General features: G+C 41.6%; 1 protein-coding gene across 6 annotated transcripts in view; it reads right to left on the minus strand.

Annotated features, from left to right (window-relative positions):
• The window catches only part of mctp1b (multiple C2 domains, transmembrane 1b), a 31742-nt gene that overhangs the window by 2322 nt on the left and 5243 nt on the right, over positions 1-24177 (minus strand). Inside the window, exons 2-21 of one of the 6 annotated variants that reach the window (XM_087177420.1) lie at positions 16345-16465; positions 15679-15821; positions 15473-15552; positions 13904-14027; positions 12996-13040; positions 11111-11149; positions 10327-10494; positions 10008-10138; positions 8725-8911; positions 8545-8638; positions 8343-8445; positions 7479-7581; positions 7130-7231; positions 6632-6706; positions 6267-6386; positions 6034-6144; positions 1602-1655; positions 1388-1497; positions 584-693; positions 388-485 (exon numbers count right to left, since the gene is read on the minus strand). In XM_087177420.1, the coding sequence (XP_087033546.1) occupies positions 388-485; positions 584-693; positions 1388-1497; positions 1602-1655; positions 6034-6144; positions 6267-6386; positions 6632-6706; positions 7130-7231; positions 7479-7581; positions 8343-8445; positions 8545-8638; positions 8725-8911; positions 10008-10138; positions 10327-10494; positions 11111-11149; positions 12996-13040; positions 13904-14027; positions 15473-15552; positions 15679-15821; positions 16345-16465 (2118 nt within the window). Of the gene's footprint in view, positions 1-387; positions 486-583; positions 694-1387; positions 1498-1601; positions 1656-6033; positions 6145-6266; positions 6387-6631; positions 6707-7129; positions 7232-7478; positions 7582-8342; positions 8446-8544; positions 8639-8724; positions 8912-10007; positions 10139-10326; positions 10495-11110; positions 11150-12995; positions 13041-13903; positions 14028-15472; positions 15553-15678; positions 15822-16344; positions 16466-16561; positions 16682-22942; positions 22967-24177 lie in introns of those variants that run through there. The other 5 variants (XM_087177419.1, XM_023419412.2, XM_087177416.1 and 2 more) reach the window with 5 other exon arrangements.

The following is a 24177-nucleotide window of genomic DNA, read 5'->3' on the forward strand; positions in this document are numbered from 1 at the left end:
ACACACACACACACACACACACGCACACACACACACACACAAAAATGCAGTTAGCCAGGCAGATGCAGATGCAAACACAGACAACGCAGACAAACTCTAGTCTCTGACTCAAAACTAGAATTACCGCCTCCTCCACTCAGACTAGTTCAGATAAAATACGAAGCATTTATGTGAAATTTTGTCAAAGTTGCTGTGTGTGTTTTTATGTGTGAAGATCCGTCAAGGTGTTACTGAGATATCATGTCAATGAGAATGAGACAGACGGACAACCTGAAAACAATATGGCGGCTCTGACTGTCGCCAGCGCGGAGGAATAAAAACAGTTGCATCTACAGCCTTTTAAACTGTTATGACCATGTTTCCTTTCAGCAGGATGACGTCACCCACCACTTGAACATCAGAGGGAACTCTGGACAGGAAGTCAAGCAGCTCATTGTTGTCGATCATGTACGGGTCGCGGAGCTTCTTGGTGAATTTATTCACACCTGCAGAAAAAAAACAGAAAACACATGTTTGAGTGTGTGTGGATGATTATTCTCTGTATCTGTGAAGTGATGTTGGTGTGAATGGATCCAGGACTCACCCCATGCCAGCACAAGGTATCTGAGAGGTATGAGGTAGAGAAGAAGCGTGGCCAAACATAAGGCAGTGATCGCCAGCCAGCTGAGGAAAGGCACTGTCCAGTTCACGGTGCTGCAGCAGAAGAAGAACAGCACACACAGAGAAAACGTGACATCTCTGTGCCGTATGAAAGGCTAGTTCACAGCTGTGTGGTACGACAGAAGAAGAACATGCGATCCAAACACTCTCTCCGTCTTCTAACTACAGTCACCACCTCACAGCTGTATCCCTCCGCCAGCCAGCCCAGTATCAGGAACTATAATCACAGTCTCTCCATCCTGAGTCACAGCACTGAATAACCAGAGGTGTTTTTGCAGAACATTATGATGTCACAGTGAAGTTGACCTTTGACCTTATGGATACGAAATTTCATCACTTTGTTTTATCTTTATAGACATTTGAGTTAAATTGTGTCATAGTTAGTGACAGAAGTAATCAAAGCATTCCCGATATATTGTATTCACAAGAATGTGAGATAATCACGACCTTGACCTTTGACCTTTGCCCAACAAAATGTAAACCAGTCCATTCTTGAGTCTTAGTGAACATTTGTACCAAATGTGGAGAAGTTCCTTCAAGGCGTTACTGAGATATTGCATTCACAAGGCCCAAACCGTGTTTTATGAGGTCACCACAACCTTGACCTTTGACCTTTGACCACCAAAATGTTATCAGTTCATCCTTCAGCTCTAGTGAATGTTTGTGCCAAATATGAAGAAGATCCGTCACAGCATTACTGAGATACGGCGTCCACTGTGATACTCACTTCTTTATCCTCTCTCCGTACGACGCCACCTCGTCCAGAGCGTTCTGCACGCTGATGAACACGTCCTGGATGGCGTACAGTTTATCCATGAAGCCCTTGTGCTCCGAGTCCTGGCGGGAACGAGAGGACAGATCAGTGTTTTCTCCACACATGAACACATACACAACACTTATACAACACATGTACATATACAGCTGTTTTATAACAACTCTACCTTGTCGTCTTTATCGTCCTCTTCATCCTCCCATTCAAACATGGCCTCCATCGACTGCAGCAGGAAAAGAGGCAGAAAACATTTGACTGGTGAACTGATTCAAACAGACATATTTAGATTTTTATTACATTTTTTGATTTTCTTAAATAATCTGGAGGATAAAATACATTTTCTGGAAACATCTGTACAGTGTGTTGTCTTTAGTTCTGCAGGTCTATGCTGCCCTCTGCTGGACACTGAGGTGCATCACACCTCTTCACTTTGTCTGGGCTGTGATTTCATGAATGAATGAATGAAAAACTATTCATCCAGTTATCAAAGACAAAAAGCTAAATAATAATTATTTATTTACAACGCAGTAAATGCCTGTTTCAAAACATATCAATACATACTTGAAAACATTGTGTGATGTATTTCACTTTATTTCTTTGTGAGATTTTTTAAAGGCATTTTGAATCTTCCATACAACAACCATCTATGAAGGATGAAAAATGACATAAGTATAAATGAATAAATAAATGAATGAACGTCAAAATAAATGATTAAATACATAAATTAATGCAAAAAAAAAACATAATAATAATTTAAAAAAAAGCCATTTCTGTATTTTTACATATATTTATTTATGCATCTCTACCCACTGCATAAATCTTGAAATGCATAAATCTTGAAATGCAGAAATAAATAAATAAATAAATAAATAAAATGTAAATAAATAAATGTAAAAATAAATAAATGTAGAAATGCATAAATAAATAAATAAATGTAAAAATAAACAAATAATGTAAAATGTCATGTAAAAATACAGAAATAGCATTTTTTTATTACCCAAATGTTTTTATTGCGCATTTATTTATGTATTTAATTATTTATTTCGGCATATATTGATTGATTGATTGATTGATATTTACACTTGTCATTTTTCATTTGTCATAACCATCGGCCCAAATGAATCAATGCTATCTTGAGTTAAACGTGTTAATGGCTTTAATTTTAAGATACGATATGATTCATAATATTACAGTTTTTGCCCGTTGCTTGAACACTATCGACCCATGCTTAGACTAAAGTAACACAACTCGAAGCTTTTGTTACCATACCTCGAACACATGTACCGATACCTCGAACACATGTACCGATACCTCGAACATATGTACCGATACCTCGAACACATGTACCCATACCTTAAACACTTACTCCTTTATGCAACACACTTGCATACTACACTCTATTTCATACATAAGACACTTCGTTCAAAAATGAAATCTCAGGGTGCCATTTGGAAAACGCATGTATCCAAAATATAGAGCAAGAGCAAGAGCAAGAGGAAGAGGATGAGGAAGAGGAAGATGAAGAGGAAGAGGAAGAGGAAGAGGATGAGGACGAGGAAGAGGAGGAGGAGGACAAGGTCAAGGTGGAAGAGGCCATGCACGGACCCCTATTTCTGATGATATAAGAGCAACTTTGGTGGATCATGTCATCAACCATGGCCTGAGAGTCCACCCACATCTAAGCCGCTTCACAGTGGCCTCTGTGATAAGAACGCTCCGACTGGAAAACAGGTATGTCTTCACCTCTCTACCTTCTACTCTGCTCAGATGGTATTTACAGTACTGTACTACAGTATATCACATTACCACATCACGTGTACAGGGTATTGCAGGGTGCTAATGCTCCTTCTGCAGCCAAAGTGGTAGTTTTTGTGAAACATACCGTGATTACTCATATTGAGATGTTTCAGTACAGTGGATGATACAGTATATACAGTAAAGTACAGTATATATAGTACTGTGAGAAAAAGAAGCAAACCAATTTCTCTAGAATGACTAGAAGACCTTCAGGGGGAGGACGCCATCGCCTGTTCACACAACAGCAGGAACTCGCCGTTGTGGACCTAGTGAGGGCAGACGATGCCATCCGTCTCCACCAGCTACCACAGACAATACATGCAGACAGGAGAGTGTTCAACAACATAAAGCATCACCACCATCAGATGCATCTTGGGAAAACACAACATCACCATGATATATATGTATATGACCGCCAACCACATGCCCGCATGCCTCTTCTGCAGGCAATGGAACAGGCCTGCGGCGACGTTCAGGTGACAGCAATCCATGGATGGTTTCGACATGCAAGGGGATATTTTCCCCGGTGCCTAGCGGGAGAAGACATTGCTTGCGATGTCGATGAGGTCCTGTGGCCAGAACCCAACAGACGGCGGGATCCATGAGCCCATGTGTGCACAATCTGAATTCATGTTACTGCAATGTACAATATTGAGTAGGTCTATTTGCTTTTTTGGTTGTTTGAAAATGTGCCTCCTGAATAAACAGTGAAAATCAAAGACTGCAGTGTTTTATATAAAGTAGACTAGTGTGTTTCCCCCTGATCTGAAAGTGGATGCTTATGATGCAAGTGTGGAGGATTGTTAGGTTTTGATAACAGAGTTTCAGTTTGACACAGATGTGAACGTTATATTTCCCAGTGTTGTGTCATGTTTACTTGTGTGTAGAGTTTTGCAAAATGTGTTCAAGCAACGGGCGAAAACTGTAATATGTTGCACTGAAGGTGAGTTGTTTTTGATTTGATACAGCCGTGTGTTTATGTGTGTATATGTGTGTATATGTGTGTTTATGTGTGTATATGTGTGTATATGTGTGTTTATGTGTGTATATGTGTGTATATGTGTGTTATATGTGTGTATATGTGTGTGTATATGTGTGTATATGTGTGTATATGTGTGTATATGTGTGTTTATGTGTGTATATGTGTGTATATGTGTGTTTATGTGTGTATATGTGTATATATGTGTGTATATGTGTGTGTATGTGTGTATATGTGTGTGTATATGTGTGTTTATGTGTGTGTATATGTGTGTATATGTGTGTATATGTGTGTGTATATGTGTGTGTTTATGTGTGTGTATGTGTGTATATGTGTGTTTATGTGTGTATATGTGTATATATGTGTGTTTATGTGTGTATATGTGTGTTTATGTGTGTATATGTGTATATATGTGTGTATATGTGTGTGTATGTGTGTATATGTGTGTGTATATGTGTGTTTATGTGTGTGTATATGTGTGTATATGTGTGTGTATGTGTGTTTATGTGTGTGTATGTGTGTGTATATGTGTGTGTATGTGTGTGTATATGTGTGTATATGTGTGTTTATGTGTGTGTATGTGTGTGTATATGTGTATATATGTGTGTATATGTGTGTGTGTATGTGTATGTGTGTGTATATGTGTGTTTATGTGTGTTTATGTGTGTTTATGTGTGTTTATGTGTGTATATGTGTGTATATGTGTGTTTATGTGTGTATATGTGTGTATATGTGTGTTTATGTGTGTATATGTGTATATATGTGTGTATATGTGTGTTTATGTGTGTATATGTGTGTGTATATGTGTATATATGTGTGTATATGTGTGTGTGTATGTGTATGTGTGTGTATATGTGTGTATATGTGTGTATATGTGTGTGTGTATGTGTGTATATGTGTGTATATGTGTGTATATGTGTGTGTATATGTGTGTTTATGTGTGTGTATGTGTGTGTATATGTGTATATATGTGTGTATATGTGTGTGTGTATGTGTATGTGTGTGTATATGTGTGTATATGTGTGTATATGTGTGTATATGTGTGTGTATGTGTGTATATGTGTCTTTATGTGTGTATGTGTGTGTTTATGTGTGTATATGTGTGTGTATATGTGTGTGTATATGTGTATGTGTGTGTATATGTGTGTATATGTGTGTGTATATGTGTGTATATGTGTGTGTATATGTGTGTATATGTGTGTATATGTGTGTGTATATGTGTGTATATGTGTGTATATATGTGTGTATGTGTGTATATGTGTGTGTATGTGTATGTGTATGTGTGTATATGTGTGTATATGTGTGTATGTGTGTATATGTGTGTATATATGTGTGTTTATGTGTGTGTATATGTGTGTGTATATGTGTGTGTATATATGTGTGTATATGTGTGTGTATATGTGTGTATATGTGTGTATATGTGTGTGTATATGTGTGTGTATATGTGTGTATATGTGTGTATATGTGTGTATGTGTGTATATGTGTGTGTATATGTGTGTATATGTGTGTATATGTGTGTGTATATGTGTGTATATGTGTATATGTGTGTATATGTGTGTATATGTGTGTATATATGTGTGTATATGTGTGTATATGTGTGTATGTGTGTATATGTGTGTATATGTGTGTGTATATGTGTGTATATGTGTGTATATCTGTACATTTGTCTTCTGTCTTTGTCTGTTTCCATAAACCTGTGAGTCATGAAGTCGACGCAGATGTATCTGATGTTTTCGTCTCTGTCTCTGCTGTGACAACTGTAAATGTAAATTAAACTATAATACAATAAATGAATAAAAAATAAAGAGACAGCATGTTTCTCACCATGTCGGCTGTATCCCTGCTCGAGGAGAAGAAGTAGTTCCAGACCAGCAGCAGCAGCAACGCCAGCGGCAGCATGTAGAGCTCGAAGTTCCACACCACCACCACGAACAGCTGAGAGGAAGGAGGGAAAGTCAACGAGACGTGACGGAGGGCGAACATTATCTCACACTTATGACTTCCTGTTTCATAATTACAAGAAAAGATCTGATATCAGCATCAGCGTGTTGTCGTACCACGAAGGAGATGATGCTCCTCTGCGCAGACTCCCATTCGAAGCAGCTGTTGATGTACGTCCCGTAGCTGATCAGGACCATGATGCACCTCTTCACACGGTTGAAATTCTGGTGCAGCAGCTGAAAGACACAAAGTGCGACGAGGTGTTTCTGTTATTTTACACTGATAGATGGAGAAGTTTTATATTTTTCTTATTGTCAACAACAACAGTGACATGAAGCAGAACCAGGAGAATTTACACAATAAAAACAAGTACATCATTATTACGTCAAGTCACTGCTGTGTAGTTAACGGTCTCTAAATCATCACTAGTTTAGTCTCATCATCATAACATCATAATTAATAACAACACATGTAAACAAACCTGTTTGGAGACCTTTGGTTCCTCCTCGATATATTTCTGTTCTGCAGGAACCACCGTCCTGAGAGCGGCTTTGACCTGCAGAGACAAACACACTGTCAGAGCAGATCCACCTCATCAATCATTCATCATGTCTGCTCACGTGCACTGACGAACACTGTCAGTAAAGGTCAAGGCAAAATCACAGTTTAAGTAAATACACAGAAAAATATATCAAAGCAAAAATACGTCTTTTTATTTTATCTTTTATCTTGAATGTTTTCTGAGGTTAGTGTTCTGTATGAGTTGGGCATTTCCTGGTAAGATTCTTTTTTACCAATTTTAATTTACAAATTTAATTTTAATATCTGGAGGGAAAACATGTTGCAGGTTCTTGTGTGTCTTCCTCCAATAGACAGTCCCAGAGGATACGGCAGTGCTTTGTGTTTTGATTTCCACGGTTTACACTTTATTTTCAGTGGCTGAAAACTGAAACACTTGTGTAAATGTACTGATACGCACCGTGTTGTAGATGACGTCCACCTCCAGGTAGATGACTCCTTTGGTCGGACCCGTCAGATCCTTGTTTTTCAACAGGTAGCCTTTCTGCTCGCCGTTACGGATCTGACACAGACGACACAAGGTCGGTGTTTCACACACTTACAGAGTAATTAAAACAATCGTGGAACATGAAAGGACAAGAATCAAAAAGCTTGTGGTAAGTGCAGGTAAAATCACTTCCTCATGATATGACACAGTTTATTTTGTTATAAGATGTTTAAAATGACCTTTAACCCCAGCAGTGGATACTTTAATGTATCTGTGTAGGATGAACTTCCTGTGATTAACAAACACACGTCTTCACACTCACATGTAATAAGGGGATGGCGACTTTTCCCAGGAAGTCGGCGCTCCTGTCTCTGTCCTCATCAAACACCGTGACCTCCAACACGGAGTGGACGTCCTTCAAGTTACTGCAGAGAAAACACGGACAACACGAAGACGAGATAGTGACTCAGACTGATCAGCTGACGTCCAGGAAAAATAGTCTTTGTAAAATCTGTCCTCACAGCTCAAATCACAGCTGGAGCCCAGAGAGGGGGTTAAAGGGCCAGTCCACTGATTTAGTGTCCCGCTCTTTTAAAGCTCCATGTTTCTTCTTCTTCTGTGTTTTATTTGAAGTGTTGAGCCATCAGAGGATATAAAAACCATCTCAGTGTAGTTTTACATCTCCTCTCTCAGGCTTCTCTCTGCAGCTCTAGTAACAACAGGTCGGTGAGCCAATCAGAAGAGAGGAGGCTCTGAGCCTCTCTTCTGATTGGCTGATTGTTTTCTGACTGATCCAATAAAAATAAAGCAGATTTCAGGTAAAAACACTCAGAGAAACCAAATCCTGTGAAGGTTTGGATGGTGGGTCCAGGTGGGCGGGGCTTGGTGACTGCTTTGTTGTGACATCACAAAGTTCCAGAAGTCCTGACGGCTGGTTTTAAGGCTCAGTTTCTGAATACAGGCTGTGTGCATTTCTCTGTGGACTGAGGCTTTGATACTTTCACAGTATTAATATAGAAGCTAGAGCTGATCTATAATCACAAGAATTTGGTCTAAATTCCAATAAACAAATTCAGTTTTTTGAACCTTTTAAAATACACTTATTTTAAAAAGTTTTTATTTTGGGCACATTGTGCTTTAAAAATGTGTTTGTGCAATAACAGGTTAATAAAACGCTGTAACTCACAAGGTGAAGGCTTTGTTCCACTCTGGACTGAGGTTCTTGTAAACAGTGTGTGTCTGTAGTCTGTCGTTGTTCAGCTCCAGCACACAGAAAGGATCGCTCTTACCTGAGGACACAACGGGGTTAATGAGCAGAATACTGAACGCCGTATGAAATAATAAATAAATCAATAAATATATTTTCAAAAATCAGATTTTTTTTTTACCATTCACATCAGCAGCCATGAGTCCCTCTGCTCTCATCACCTTCACCTGCACCATGCCCACGTCTTTTAAATTAGAGAACGACTTCAACACACCCTGGAGGAGGAACCAGTATTTTTTAAATTGATGTTCCAACTGAACTAACCTTTAATTTATTCTTTTTATTAATTGGTGCTGCTCACGTATCGTTTGAGTATCTCCCTGCGCTCCTGCGGGTCGTCCAGCGGCGTGACGGACAGGTCGGCGATGGAGACGTGGGCCGAGGCGGTCAGCGTGACCAGCAGCACCAGCACGCCCCGGGACTCCTCCAGCGGCAGCTCCAGGTGATGGGTCTGCTCTTTGGCCAGAGGGGAGAGGTCGAGCTGGCAGCTGGGCGACAAACACAGACACACAGTGACGTCATGAACTACACATTTAATCTGACATGTCGACGTCTGTTTGACCATTTCAAAACTTATTATGTCATAATTTAATTCGGTCTCATCTGTAGAACTAACTGATGAAAAGCAAATATGAAACATCAAGAGACAAGATGAAGAAGCTGAGGAAAGTTTTACAGCTTTAATATAGTTCATCAGAGTCAGAGAGGAAGTGATGGAAACCATGCATCATCATTGTTTTACCAAATATTTAAAGACGTCTTAAGAAAAAATAATTACAGAAATTGTAAATGATAATTGAAAAAGCTCAAATTTTTACATTTTTGATGTAGAATTTGTATCATGTGGTGAAATACATACAGAAATTTAGCATTTGATAATTTATTTCTTTATTTCTTTACACTACGTGCAATTTAAAATACATTCAGCCAAATAAATAAATAACCTGCTAACACACAATATATATGAACCTTGTGTTTAGAGAAATTAAAAATCCCCTGCAAAAAAACATGAACTCTTTCAGTCCAGCTCAGACTGAGGTGCTGGTGCAGCTTCACCCCCTGGTGGCCGAAAGGAGAATTACAAAATAAAACCCTGTTAGTGATCTGTATCACTTCCTGTTTGAAAGTGATACAGATCAAAGACACAAACAGACGACGTCTCTGTCAGACTGAGGTCGTATTATTATTATTATTATTATTATTAGAGTATTAGAGCCACACTGATGGAAAAAAACTGAAATATTGAATATTAAGTCATAATATTACAGAATTAAAGTCGTAATTTTGAGAATAAAATCCTAATATTTGAAGAAAAAAGTTGTAATATTATGAAAATGAAGTGGTAGTTTTAGGTTCTGTTTTGTTTTCGAGGGGATTTTTCAGAAGCTTTAAAATGAGGAACATTTTCACATCCTGTGAAGTTCTTCATGTCTCTAAATGTTTTCACCTATTTCTTGAAATATCACGACTTTATTCTCGTAATTTCAGATTCTTTACCTCTCACCTGTCTGTGCCCGTGGGGCACGTCACCTACAGACTAACATTAGTGGGCGGAGCTCTAACAAAGGAGACCAGCTGACTGACCGTCCGATGAAGTCGTCCCTCCTCCCGGTGTCTCTGTCCCACACTGTGATCTCCAACACTCCTCCTGTCTCCTCATACAGGTGAAGGTCAAACTGCTCCCTCCACTGAGGACTCAGGGTCTTTGGCACGGTCTGACCAACACACACACACACACACACACACACACACACACACACACACACACACACACACACACAGAGTGAGACAACAAGGTTAAATGAAGAAATAATATGAATGATATCACTGCCCACCATCAGAGAGGTCAGGGTTCAGGGGTCAGGGGTCAGAGGTCAGGGGTCAGGGGTCAGGGCGGACAAACCTTGCTCTTGTACTTCTGGTGTCCCAGTCTGAACTTGGCGTAGGGGTCACTCAGGCCGTTGGGGTCCATGGGGATCAGGTTCCGACCTTCGATCAGCGCGATGCTGACGATCCCTCGCCACAGCTGCGACTTCCGATGCAGCTCTGAGAGACGCAATGACTGCTGCTGCTGGTCCACACACACACACACACACACACACACACACACACACACACACACACACACACACACACACACACTGAATTTTTGTCACATGACAGGAAATGAGACGGCGTGCAGGGCCCTGTTCTTCTTACGTCAGCGCGACTTGAATGATTTTATTTCAACACTGGGTTTAAATGAATCTGTTGTCAGATCGTCAGTTTTGGTTTTTGTTTGTTTGTTTATTTGTTTCTTTGGGATTTGGTGACAAAGAAAAAACTAAATATCAAATATGAGATCAATCCTCCAGCTGAGTTTGAAAACGTTAGCTGGATCATGTTAGCCTGGATTGAAGCTTAAAGAACAGAGACCTGGTTTGAGGCAGTGATGGAGATGACAACAACAACAACAACAACAACAACAACAACAACAACCTGAATTTAATGAGCTGAAAACAACACGTCAGATCAGATCTATTTCTACACCATTAAAAAAGAACAAAAAAAACCGACAGTCACATGACGCTCTGGAATAAAACTCGATAAACAAAACAGGCACAACATGAAGGTGTCTGACTGCACACACACAGACGACCATGATGATGATGATGATGATGATGATGAAGGTGATGATGAGGATTTACCTTAGTGGATCGTTTCCAGGACCTCCTCAGCAGCATAGTCTGAACATACATTAAAATACATTATTTCAACTGACTCCTGAAGGGCGGGAAAACACTAGAGCTACAACTAGAGGCTGCAGAGGGATTCGTTTGTAGCCACTAGGGGGCGCTACAGCACAGGTTCACGTCTTACTACAAGGAGCTGGAACAAGTGATGAAGAGGAGGAGCAGCTCCATGAATAAAGCTTCTGAAAACAGACTGAATATTCATCGTTACGGCCTGTGATCATTAGATTTAATTGGACTCTAATTAATGAAACGAGCTCTCCATCTTGGTTTTCTTCTTTGTTTTTTTTATAATTGACTTCCTCACATCTTTCCTCCTCCTCTCCTCAGTCTCCCTCCGTCTCTCTGTGTCTCGTCCTCTGGAGCTGAGGCTCAGACTGACACTCTCTCTCTATGATTCATTATAAACTGAATAAAACATGAAGCAGAGACTCAGTGTCTCAGCGCTGAGGACACACTTGGAAACCGTCTCCTCGCTCTCTGATGCTAATCAAGAAATACAGATCATAAACTGTGATCACAACACAGCACATTTACATCAACACAAAAAATACTACTTCATGTTTAAAGCTGCTTTGATCAATATCTTTTATAAAAACATATATTATAAAACATCTAACTTACAAGCCTCCTTCCTGTTCCTGAAAGGGGAGGAGCTTGACATTGTAAAAATTAGGCAACGTCTCACAGTTAATGCCGCCAGGACGTTTTTACACTCACATCTAGTGTTGTTTTACCAGCTGCTCATCATTGCAATTTACTGGAAAAAATATCTAAACATGCTTGTGTTATATGTAAGGTTTTGTATGGATGAAGTGGATTCATTAAAGAGGGCGACCACTAGAGGGCGCCATGAGGTGAACCACGTTTGGACAAAGTAAATGTGTCCTACATGTCCCACCTTTAAGACACATCTCAGACATCAGTGATCACTTTTAACTCAGTCTGCAGCGAAAAGTATTCGTCTTTTAATCTGTGTATTTTATATTTGTAGTAGTTTGTTGTTAATTCTAATGGTTTTTGTTTTATGTTTCCTGCCCACGGATGACGGATGTAAATTAGCATTTTTGCTAAAAATCCGTCTTGTTTACATTGAGCACTGATGTTCATAAACATGCAGTGATCATATCAAATAAATAAACAGATAAATAAACAACCTGCAGACGGACTCAGTCAGAGAGCAGCTGGTGAACAAGGTGGAGCATTTAGCAGCTAAAGAAGAGGTGGAGGAGACCAAACACAGAGCTCAAAGTAGATTCATCACATTCAATTTGGTTTGTCTTCATGTCACCTGTTTAAAATATTCATTACAACTTTAAAAGGACATAATCATGTTAAGAATGGAGGTAGAGCTGGAAAGTGATTAGCCTAGCTTAGCATAAAGACTGGAAGCAGCCTCTAAATATCTAAATATAACTCCCAAATCGTCATTCTTCCATTTCTGTTTGTGCACAGATTAAACAAACAAGAAGCAGCATGTTCATTTATCAGCTTCAGAGCTGCCCGACCTTTGGATGGAGCCACGCTAACTGTTTCCTCTTGCTCCCTGGCTTTAATGCTGCAACAAATCATCTTTACTTTAATCATGAGAGCTGCACACAGAAGATCAAACCAAAAGCCAACAACATGAAAAGCAGGAAACGAACTACAACTACACATTGAAGATTAACTGGAACTATATCAATCATACGACTGTGTGCAGAGCAGCCTGATGAATGAGGCTCTGCCCATTAGACGGTAATAAATCTGCTCTCTGGGGGAAAAGCTCCTCAGACTAAGAGGTAAAATGGGAGAGAGTGAGTCAGGAAGTCACTAAGAGGCTAATCACCGCTACACTCACTTTATTCACATACGGCTTCCAGCGATACGTCTTAACCTCCCTCTGCTGCAGGAAACACACCGACACCACAGAGATCATTAACTCCACAATCGTCACAAACGCTTTGCTCTTACACAACATGTGTGAACCGTAACTTCTTCTCCTCCACATGTCCGAGCTAAATATTCTTCTGGTTACTTTACAAATTAAGATTTTAAATAGAAAACACAAAAAAGATCTTTCAGACGCGTTTTCACGCAGCTCCAGCTCGAACCAGACGTGACCTCACGCAGATTAATGTGCTTCATCAATTCTATTTTTATAAAGTTAAACTTGGAGAGATTTAATATTCACACATTTAATATTTCACAGATCTGGGGGAAAAAATCTGCATTTTCTCATTATAACACTTTAGACATAAGAATAATCTGCAGAAAGATCTAAAATTAAATCGATTTATATCTTTAAAGAATGTGGTGGATGAGACATGTACTTGTTTTTCTTCAGAGGTCATTGCTGTCGTGTCGTATACGTGGTACTTTATGTTTTATGCTCTATTTTAATCTGTGGTGCGTTTGCACAGCTGCTATCTTGGTCAAGTTGTTTTTTTTTTTATCTCTATGAGACTTCCTGGTAAAATAAAGAGACAAAAATTTAAAAAACTAAAAAATCTAGATGTTGAATGTGATCTATTTTCAGATCCCTTTATGTTTCGTCCTAAACTGTGGAATCTTTTAATATCTATTTTCAGCCACACAAAGTTACAGGTTTTCTGACACGTCACACACACGTTCATATTTCCACAAATGGATTTTAAAAATTCAGCAAATTTATCAAAAGGGAAAATTGAAAGAAACAGTGCGACTCAGAAAGAGAGATTGTGTTGTGGGGGAGGGGAGGGGGTGTGACGCGATCATCAGTGCACGTACCGTGGAGTCTCGCCGCTCCTCTACGGGACTGTGTTTAGGCGTCAGGGTGACGGCGAACTCCAGGGAGCCCAGGTCCTGCTCAGGGTGATGAGGGTCCTGCAGCACCAGAGTGACAGGTATCGTCCTGGAAACACACACAGGTGTGAACACGGATCACAGATGAGGAGATCGACAGCACTCTGACATCACGGCGTTCTGTATGGAGCTAAGACGGTTAGCTTAGCTTAGCATAAAGGCTGGAAACAGCGGTGCTTCGAGCTAAATGCTAACATGCTCGTAATGACTAATGTTTTTAAGATATGATGTTTACTATGTCCATCATCAGTTTAGCATGTTAGCATGTTAGCATTTGATAATAATTAGCACTAATCACAAAGAACATTAGGTCGTTAGCTTTGCAGGTATCTGGTCAGAAACTAGAGCTGCACGATGAGCAAAAACAAATATTGTGATTTCAGTTGGAACAGTTGTTTTTATTCAATTTTCACTGAAGAAAATATTAAAATAACGATGAAGTGATTTTTGTTGGTTCTTGTACCAAACAATCATGTTTCCTTCACGTCTGGAGAACATGATTTGTAGATCAGAGCGTCTCTGCAGCATCACAACACTGATGGTGCTGACAATGCACAACAACGTGACACATTTTACCTTCATCAAAACCATCGCAGCTCCTGTGATTTGGATATTGATCTTGGCCATATTTTGATTTCTGTTATATTTTGATTAATTGTGCAACTCTATCAGAAAGTATTAAAATCTTAATCCGAACCAACGCGGTGAACCGACCGGCGAGCACAGCCACGTTTGTTTCCACCCCTGAAGCATCAGCTGATTAAACCTGCAGCTGCAGAGCTCCGTAAAGACACTGTGTCTCTTTTTGTTTGATCTGTTCACAAGCAGAAGTGTAAAAACAACAGTTGGTGGTTTTACTGGGAGCTACATGCTGGAAGTGTCTCCTGACTGGACCAGTTAATCACAGGAGTCTCGAGCTTCATGTGTGTTCTGTGTCATGTTTTTCACACCTGGTATCAGGTGACCGTCTCCAGTGACTTCCTGCTTTGTATGTAAACAAACAGGTAAGTTTTGTTGTCTTTAGCCAGTCAGACGGACAATGTGTTGACAATGTGCTTCTGTGTGTGTGTGTTAAAGAGGAAGAGAGGGGCACGGAGAAGTTGAGCCAATTGTTGCTCGACAGTGAAATAAAGTTTTATCCATTTGAAAGAGTAAAATATTTTGTGTTCATTGTGTTGGGTCGAATCAGACTGAGACAGAGGACTGTTAATACCAGGTCTGAAACATGAGGTAACATGAGACGGTGGCGGGGCCCGTGACCGTCTTGAGCCGCCACGAAACCATCGGCAGGGTGTCCACAGATCAGCGCTTCACCGCCGCGCTGCAGCAGAACTGAGTCTGTTTCTGTGACACATTCAGGGACCGATCACAGAAACATCATGCAACTGAAAAAGGGTTGTTTCTGGTTTTGTTTCCAAAGGGGGACATCCAACCTGGTGGGACACAAAACCGATACCAGACAGCGGCATGGATCATTAACGTGACACACTGTACCTCTGCTGCTCCAGAGACTCCAGGTAAAGGTAAGCTGAACCCATGAAGTCGTCCTGAAGACCGAAGTCATAATCAAACACCTGCAGAGGAGCGGGAAAAGAAAACTCCACTGACTCTTCTGTTTGTTAAGAAGAAGAAAAGCAGTGTGTGTGTGTGTGTGTGTGTGTGTGTGTCTGTGTGTGTGTGTGTCTGTGTGTCTGTTTTACCTTTACATACAGAGGTTCACTCAGACTATCTACGATCAGACTGGTCTTCTCCTCCCACACCGGGTTGAGGTTTTTGTGGATGGTTTTGCTCCTGAAAACTTCTTTACCGGCGAGTTTGAACTTGACGTACGGATCGCTGCTGCCTGAACACAAAGTCAAACTGTCACACGTCCATAAAAACAACAACGGTATCACTTTACCCTCATGAAGGATTTATAAATGCTTTATAATTTGGTTATTAATTACAAACACGTTGATGCAGCTCACTATTTGGCAAGATCGAGTCAATGCTTACGACTCATTAATCCGACTGATGAGTTTCTACCATTTATAACTGGTAAAAGGAGGATGTTAGTAACTGATTGATAAATGTTGATGTGTTTCACACTTTATAATAAGACTCCCTTCGATCAGTTATAAAAGTCCTACTGAGGAGAACAACCAGCAAAAGAGCATCTCCATTTTAATATCCACTGTGCAGAACAATCTCATGGCATGAATCATAATATATATAAAATTATAATATACACAAACATGTGAAGAAGCAGCTACAAACTCTACAAACTGTGAACAGGCTAATTAATAAACTAGTTATAAACCATTCATTAATCCTCGTTAGGTCTGACTGTAAAGCGGAACCAAGAGAAGTAACCATGGTGACCGTACCTCCTCTGTCCCGTACGGCCAGGTTGTGGCCTCTCTTGAGTTCGACCTCCAGCTTGTACATCCCTGAGCTGGGGGCGGGTCGCTCGGCGGTGACCCCCGAGGAGCAGGGAGCAGAGATCCCCTGTCAGAAACAAAACACATGATGCTTTCATTAACGAACAAACAACCTGCACTCCGTCACTCCGTCACTCCGTCCTCCCTCTCTCGGAGAACTCACCAACATTTAAATAAAAGTGGTTTAAATCCGTTCGCCTCCTCGCCTGCAGCTCGCTCTGACTCGACTGTCTAATTCAGCGCTGACAGGAAATTACACGAGAGTAGCTTCCTCTCCTCCGTCGAGTTTTGTCGAGCTGATTTTTTTCTCTCCATTGTAAAACTCTCACCGTCGCTGCAGCAGCAACACTCGCACAAACTGAAACCACACAACAGACACATGTGACCACACACTGATTCTTTACCTGTTCCAGATGTTACAGATGCTGCTCTGACACCTGCCTCATCAACATCAACCACACCTGGATGCTTTTATACACACCTGTAACTTCTGCCTCATTTATAACTTTAAAAACCACAGATATCTGACTGAGCACCACAAGTCTGTTTGACTCAAAACCACAAAGACTCAAAACCACAAAGACACAAGGTTTTTAAAGCTCCATGTTTCTTCTTCTTCTGTGTTTTATTTGAAGTGTCGATCCATCAGAAGATATAAAAACCATCTCAGTGTAGTTTTACATCTCCTCTCTCAGGCTTCTCTCTGGAGCTCTAGTAACAACAGGTCGGTGAGCCAATCAGAAGAGAGGAGGCTCTGATCCTCTCTTCTGATTGGCTCACAGTTTTCTGAGTGATCCAATAAAAAAACAGCAGATTTCAGGTAATCTGAAACAATCAGAAATGGACACAAAACAACTATAAAGAGATGAAAAATTTCCGACAACATCTACACAGTGATGATGAGGAAGGATTGGATAAGACTGGATCATGTGCGTCACATCTGTCACACACACACACACGCACACACACACACACACACACACACACACACACACACACACACACACACTTACACTTATCAATACTTCTATACTGTGATAACACAAAGCGGCCTCAGCTCAGTGTGTGTGTTTGTGTGTGTGTGTGTGTGTGTGTGTGTGTGTGTGTGTTGCAGCTCAGGCGCCTGGAGATTGATCACCTGAACTCACTTTATCAACAGGTACATTAATGATCATCATGAATTTTGTTGGACTGATTCTTCTGTTTCTTTTCTGTCTGAAGTTGAAGTCACAATCGTTCAGGTGGAAAAAACAAAGTAAACTTGTGTTTTTTAACATATGTAATGTATTTGTTAATGTATTTGTATATTTAATCTATATCTCAATGGGATTCACCTGAACAAATGAAGGTTAAATCACTGTCTAAATCTACTTCCTGACTCTCCGTCTGTAATAACAACAGATTGATTTGTGTTTATGGACCAGAGATGAAACGAACCACCGTCGTCCAGCAGCTGGTTCACGTGTCGAAGCCGCCGTGACATATGAAAAAGAAATGAAGCAAATAATCATTAATGATCGGACCGAGGTCGGTTTCTTCCTCTCTCTGGACGCAGAGCGTTTCTCTGGGTTTTCCCTCGTCTCACCTCCATCACCTCCATTAAACGTTTTCCCGCTCAAACTGACCACATGCACGAATGTGGTGTAAACACACAGTATCGCCTCTATCGCAGCTCAGCCGAGACCATCGAGAAGTCGGTTATGATGAAACACACGCTCGCTTCCTGAGGCTTCCTGAGGCTTCCTGAGGCTTCCTGAGGTGAAGTGTGTTCTGCTCTGGCATTTCACAAGCTGCAGGAAACATAAAGCGAGCGAGACGGTCCCGTGTGACGAGAGCGGAGGAGGCGTTATGCAGCCTCCGCCCTCAGGTGGAGGCTCTGACCTGTGGGGTTACTCCAGTTCAGACACCGTGATGTTGAATAAGGAGATAACAGGCTGAGGAGGAGAGGATGAGGTGTACCAGATCAACTTTACATGGCTGAAAACACCTGCATATTATCACCTGAGAAAGCTGCTTTCACTGACGTGTTAGCAAACAGCTGATTATCTAATCATCCAGTAAATTGAGTAAATCGTGTAAAGGTCAGTGTTTCCCGCTCTTTTAGCTCCGTGTTTGGTCTCCACCGACTCCTCGAGGAAACATCTGGTTCTTTACTCTTTCATCATCTGATCCATTGTTAATGTTAATGTTTTGATTAGTTCGTCTTTAAACTTCCCGTATTGTTTAAAGTGAGATTTTTTTTTATTCCTCCGCGGCGGCGACAGTCACAGCCGCCATTTTGTTTTCAGGTTGTCCGTTTTTCCGCCGGCCCGTCCCGTTCCCGTGGACACGATATCTCAGTAACGCCGCGACGGAACTTTCTTCATATTTGGAAGAAACGTTCACTTGGACTCAAAGGGTGAACTGATTAGATTTTGGTGGTCAAAGGTCAAAGGTCAAAAGTCAAGATCAAGATGACCTCACATGACATGACTTTGACCTTGTGAACACAATATCTCGAGAACTCCTCAAGGCAACTTCCTTCAAATTTGTCACAAACAGTCACCTGGACTCAAGGATGAACTGACTGGATTTTGGTGGCCAAAGGTCAAAGGTCAAAGGTCACGGTAACCTAACAAAACGCGGTTTTGGCCGTGTGAACGCGACCATTTGTGAATCATGCTCAACTGTTTTACACGTGTCGTCTTATGCAGTAAAGTATAGATGCACCATAAATAAATCCTTGAGCGACAGTTGTGCGAAAGATAAAAGGAGGAAATACGTGACATGAAGTAAGAACAATCACAGTCGTCAGCTGTGGCCACAGAGTTTGAACAAACTGCTCTTTCTGAAGGGGGGGGGGGGGGGGGGGGGGGGGGAGGGGCAGCAGCCAAAAACAGCCACAAACCACTCGGAGCAAAGCTGAGTCAGGGAGTCTCCATCAGAGTGACCAGATCTAACAAGCTGCTTATGGAGGATTAACTGTCGTGAGGCTGTAAATCAGGAAGCAAAGCAGCGAGCTGAGAATAGCTTCAGATCACGTACAATCCCATCACTTATTTTAGGAGTGTGTGTGTGTGTGTGTGTGTGTGTGTGTATGTGTGTGTGTGCATTTGTTTTTACACACACTCTGCGCTCATGCAGCCAAAGCTTTAGTCTTTTTTCAGGCTGCAGCGCTCTGTAACACACACAGTGACACGAGCTCCAACAAAGCCAACAGAGTGACACCTCCTCTCTCTAACTGATCACTTTCATGGCATCAATAACTTAAGATGATCAGTTTTGAACCAGTGTTCGGGTCACGTGGCTCATGAAAGTGGATTTAGTAGCTACAGCTGTTTTCAATCAATCAATATCAGTATCAGATCAGATTTGTTGGGACATAGATATTTTACTCAAAACCACAAATGTCAAAATCAGAGTCACCAAAGTCACAAGGATTCATCCTCTGGGAACCAGGAATATCTGAGACAGAGCTCATGACAAAGTCATCACATCATCATGAGGCAGAAAACAACAGAACAGATCAAACTTAACGACCTAATTCATCCAAAGAGTCTAACAATCATAAAAAGTTAATTTATTTTAATGTAGTTCGGACGAAGTTGGATTTCATAAACCCAGTCTGGGTTTGATGCGTCTGCATGGTTTTTATTACACCACAAAGAAGGAGTAGTATCATAAAGGTGGGGGGGGGATCAGACGGATTTATACCTCCAGAACGCTCAATCCTACATTTCCCACATCACAACTCAACAGCACCTTACATTAGACCCAACCACCAGGTAAACACCCATTTCCTTCAAACTCCAGACCCCCAGCAGAGGCCAGATTCATAACAGATCTTATTTTACTTCCAGGAGTCTTTGTAAATGAAGAACAAACATTTCATTCACCGTCATCTGTGACAGCGACTCCTGCAGAACATGTCAGAAACTGGAACCAGCAGATGTTTGTTTCCACTTGAAAAACGACTGATAATCAAAAATTCATTTTCTTCCAAACGACTAATCAATGAATCAACAGGCGCCGTGTCTGTCAGGAGGCACATAAGTGGAGATGGAGGCTGGGGAGACATCAGTGTCTCAGAGACATCAACCCACTAAGAAGAGCTGAGCACACGCACACATTTATCTCCTTCCTGTCAACAGCAGCGCCCTCCACAACACGATGGTCAAACCTCAAGGGCCCATTAACATCAATACTGCTGCCAATACAGACAGCGCGGATCAATACATTAAATAAAAGCTCCCAGCAGAGTCAGAAAAGCTCAGGCCCAGAGAATCTGCAAAGGAAGTGAAATCTCACACTTTTTCTCCTGCAAATGAACATGTGAACTGTGGCCGGCTGCAGACGTGACAGTCGCACTGACTTTATAATCGTCACAGAGGGTCAATACGAGCTCAAGGAGCCCACAGGAAACACATGTGGTGAACACGCCCAGGGGCACCAGAGAGCACCACTCACACTGAGCTGTGGTTTGGACACGGCAGCGCAAACAGAGGAGCAACCACAGTCGACGTCGACGACTTCAAAGCTGCTGCTGCTGCTGCTGCTGCTGCAAACTGATCTCACCGTTTCCTGTTGATCAGAAAGTGGAAGCGTCCGACTCCTGCAGAGCTGTGAACACAACACACTGATGCATCATGCTTCATATTTGTGTTACTGTCCCTCCTCTAACAGTGAGTGAACACAAGCTGCACGACTCAGCAGGTGTTTCAGTCACATACAGTGGACGTCGGCGCTAATTTTAGCCAAGCTTCCCCTTTGTAAGGGAAAACTGTTCGATCTCGCCAGCTTCTACTTTTGTTTTTATTTTGATTATTTCACATGAGTAGAAAAGGAAGGAATCCTAAGTAAAACATGGACGCAGAATCTCCTCCTCTCTAACGTCTCTGCAAAAACAAAACAAAGGCACTGGTTCGCTTTCAAAAAGAGAATGAATCTGCATTTCTTTATATCATGACATAAATATTTTACACTTAAAGTCCAATAATGTGATGTAGAAATTTCTTACCAACCAACTAAACTACATACAGACAATGAAAGTGTTTTCTTTTGACCTCACTACATCAGTATCAGGGATATTACTGTGTTATATTGCTGAATTCTGACAGTGGTAACATTCACTAAGTATTTATTGAACACGTCTTCCTGTCGTTTATTGTGAACTCTTCCTATTTTTTAAACTCTCAAATTTTCATTGTGTTTGACGACAGAACGGATATAAAGTCCTTCACATTGTGTAAAACAGGAAATGATATGAGGCTGGGTTACACTGCAGTATCAAGGTCAGTGGGCTCATAACTTAATGTCCACTCTGTTGTCGGCCTGAGCACCAGAGGAAATAAATAAATGTGCGCTAAGGAAATCTCTCCAGATACAAACAAGTTTTCAGCTTTTTATTTAAGTGGCATGTGTCAGGGTTTTAAAAAAGTCAATCGATTCACAATCTAAATTTCCTGAACTATTTCTATCCGATCATTGACTGAATGTTGTAAAGGGACCGATGTGTTAAATCACTCGTGGTTCACGGTTAATATCATGTGAACTCAGACTAGACAACGCTTCCAAACTCAGACAGTGCAACCGAACACAGAGGAGGGAAAGAAAAGGTTTGTAGACTTTAGAGTCAGAAGCTCGTCACTGAAGGACCTCAGATGTCAGTCAGCTGTTACCTTGAGAAACACTCACTCAGAGACTTGAAGTGGGACAAACCTGAAGAGAAGCTGAAAGCAACAAAGACAGATGAAGAGTCAGGACCAGAAACGCATCAAACATGAATCATAGCGAACCACCGGAGCTGTGGAGGCCGACGAGCCCACAGATCCACCTGTCACATGTTCCTGTACCAGAACAAACATGGAGGCCCAACTGTTTCTGTGCTCAGACATTTGTGCTGAAAAGACCAACAAAAAAAAAAAAGAGAAAGATCCAGGACTGAACCCACAGAGGAAACTGAAGCTGAGTGAACTCTGATAAAAGAATCAGACAGAAATACCTGTTTAAATACCTGACCGGAGAGATCATGAACAATCATCATTATAATCCTCCCAAAACCCAACAACACAACACACGGGTCTGACCCTGATCACCGTCTGGGTCATCGCTCAAACACAGAAGAGAGTTGACCCGGTCTGATCTGACCCGCTGAGAGAGCCGGAGGGAAATCCATACATCAATCAATCAGGTCGTACTAGCACTGTATATCACATTTAATTCATCCTTTACAGACACAGTCTCCATCTCTTCTGCAGATCTCACGTTAAACCATTTTTATCATCCAGAATCTCATTTCACCGTTTGGTACGACAGACTTTTGTTTTCACTGGAGTTGCAACGATCAGCTGACTGATCGATTAGTTTAGCTTAGCTGTCTTAGATTAGCTTCTCTCGTGTGAGGACCTGACACTGAATATCCGGACAGGAATACAAGAAGCTATCTCAGGAGGAATCATCAGTGTTCGCTGGTAACAGGAAGCATTGAGGATTCCTCACTTCTGCACATGTAAAGAAATGAAACACGGGATGATGATGGTGATGACGAAGATGAAGATGAGCTCACCGACAGCAGCCGTCCACACGTGGAGGCGAGGGAAAACGAGTCATCGCAAGAGCCACCGCGAAGTAACCCCCGGATCGCTAGACGGGTCTCTGCCACCGGGGCCTCGCTCAGAAAGAGATCCAGGGTCGAGCAGGACGCAAAGGGGGGTGTTACAGACCAGGTGAGGCGGTGGGAGGTGGAGAAAGGGGAGTGGGGGGGTCGTTCTTAAATATATAGCGGCTAGGTGGGAGACATCGCAGAGGGAGAGACGCCGAGGATCGAGTCCAGATGAACCGAAGGACGAACTCCTGTAACCTCAGAGAGTTTCTCCACAGAGAGGGAGCAGGTGTGGGACTGTCGCTGCTCCAAGATGAATGAAAGGAGGAGGAACAGGTGAGGAGGAGGAGGGAGGAAGAGGAGGAGTCGAGCTGGTTGGCTCGACGTTAATCCTCCTCCAGAGGAGTAAGCCTGACTGACAGAGGCTACTACAGGGTAAGCTGAGAGGACACAGACACTGAGGTCACAGACAGATTTAAGGCCAGTTCAGTTTCCTAAAATACAGAAGAGTCTGTTTCATGCTGAGTATCACATGAGAGGTTAGCTTAGCTTAGCATAAAGACGAGGCCTGGGTTGAAAAAAACACAATTCTCCGATTCTAATCGATCTCACACTCAGGGCTGCGATCATCCCACATTATAGAGCGCTAGCTAGCCCCAGCTAGCGTTAGCTGTTTGTTTATCATGGGCCTAGACGTGACGACAGCAAATACCCTGTACCGTCAGTGGGAGGAGCTATTTTAGGTGTTCCTGGTACCAGAGGTAAAATTCCCATTTATTTTTCCCATAGAAAATATGTTGGATCAACATAAAACTCTTTAATAACAACTGTGTTACAAAATATCTGAAAAATCAAATGTAAAAGTTTGTGTACACAAATATTTCAGGGAACTACGACTCCCAGTGTGCATTTCAGCAAGAATCATCCGGCACAAGCTAAAGACTGTGCTGTTGAGAGAAAACTTATTTTACTTCACTTTTCATATTTGGGTCATTGTGGATGAATCCAGCAGCTCCAGCATCAACTTCTTCTCTTCAACTGATATCAAGAAGCTACCGCTGTGATTCCCGCCTCTGACTGGCTTCTTCTCCATGGCAACGGCAGCCGAGGCTCATGGGTGTTGTATTATTTAGACCTGTCCCCCGAAGCCAAAGCGACAGATGAAATATGACTCTCAGAAACAAGGGGGGAAATATTAA

The sequence above is a fragment of the Seriola lalandi genome, unplaced genomic scaffold (genome assembly GCF_002814215.2).
Source record: "Seriola lalandi dorsalis isolate HSWRI2012SDOR001 ecotype SW California unplaced genomic scaffold, Sedor1 jcf7180002054602, whole genome shotgun sequence".
NCBI classification, from domain to species: Eukaryota; Metazoa; Chordata; class Actinopteri; order Carangiformes; family Carangidae; genus Seriola; species Seriola lalandi.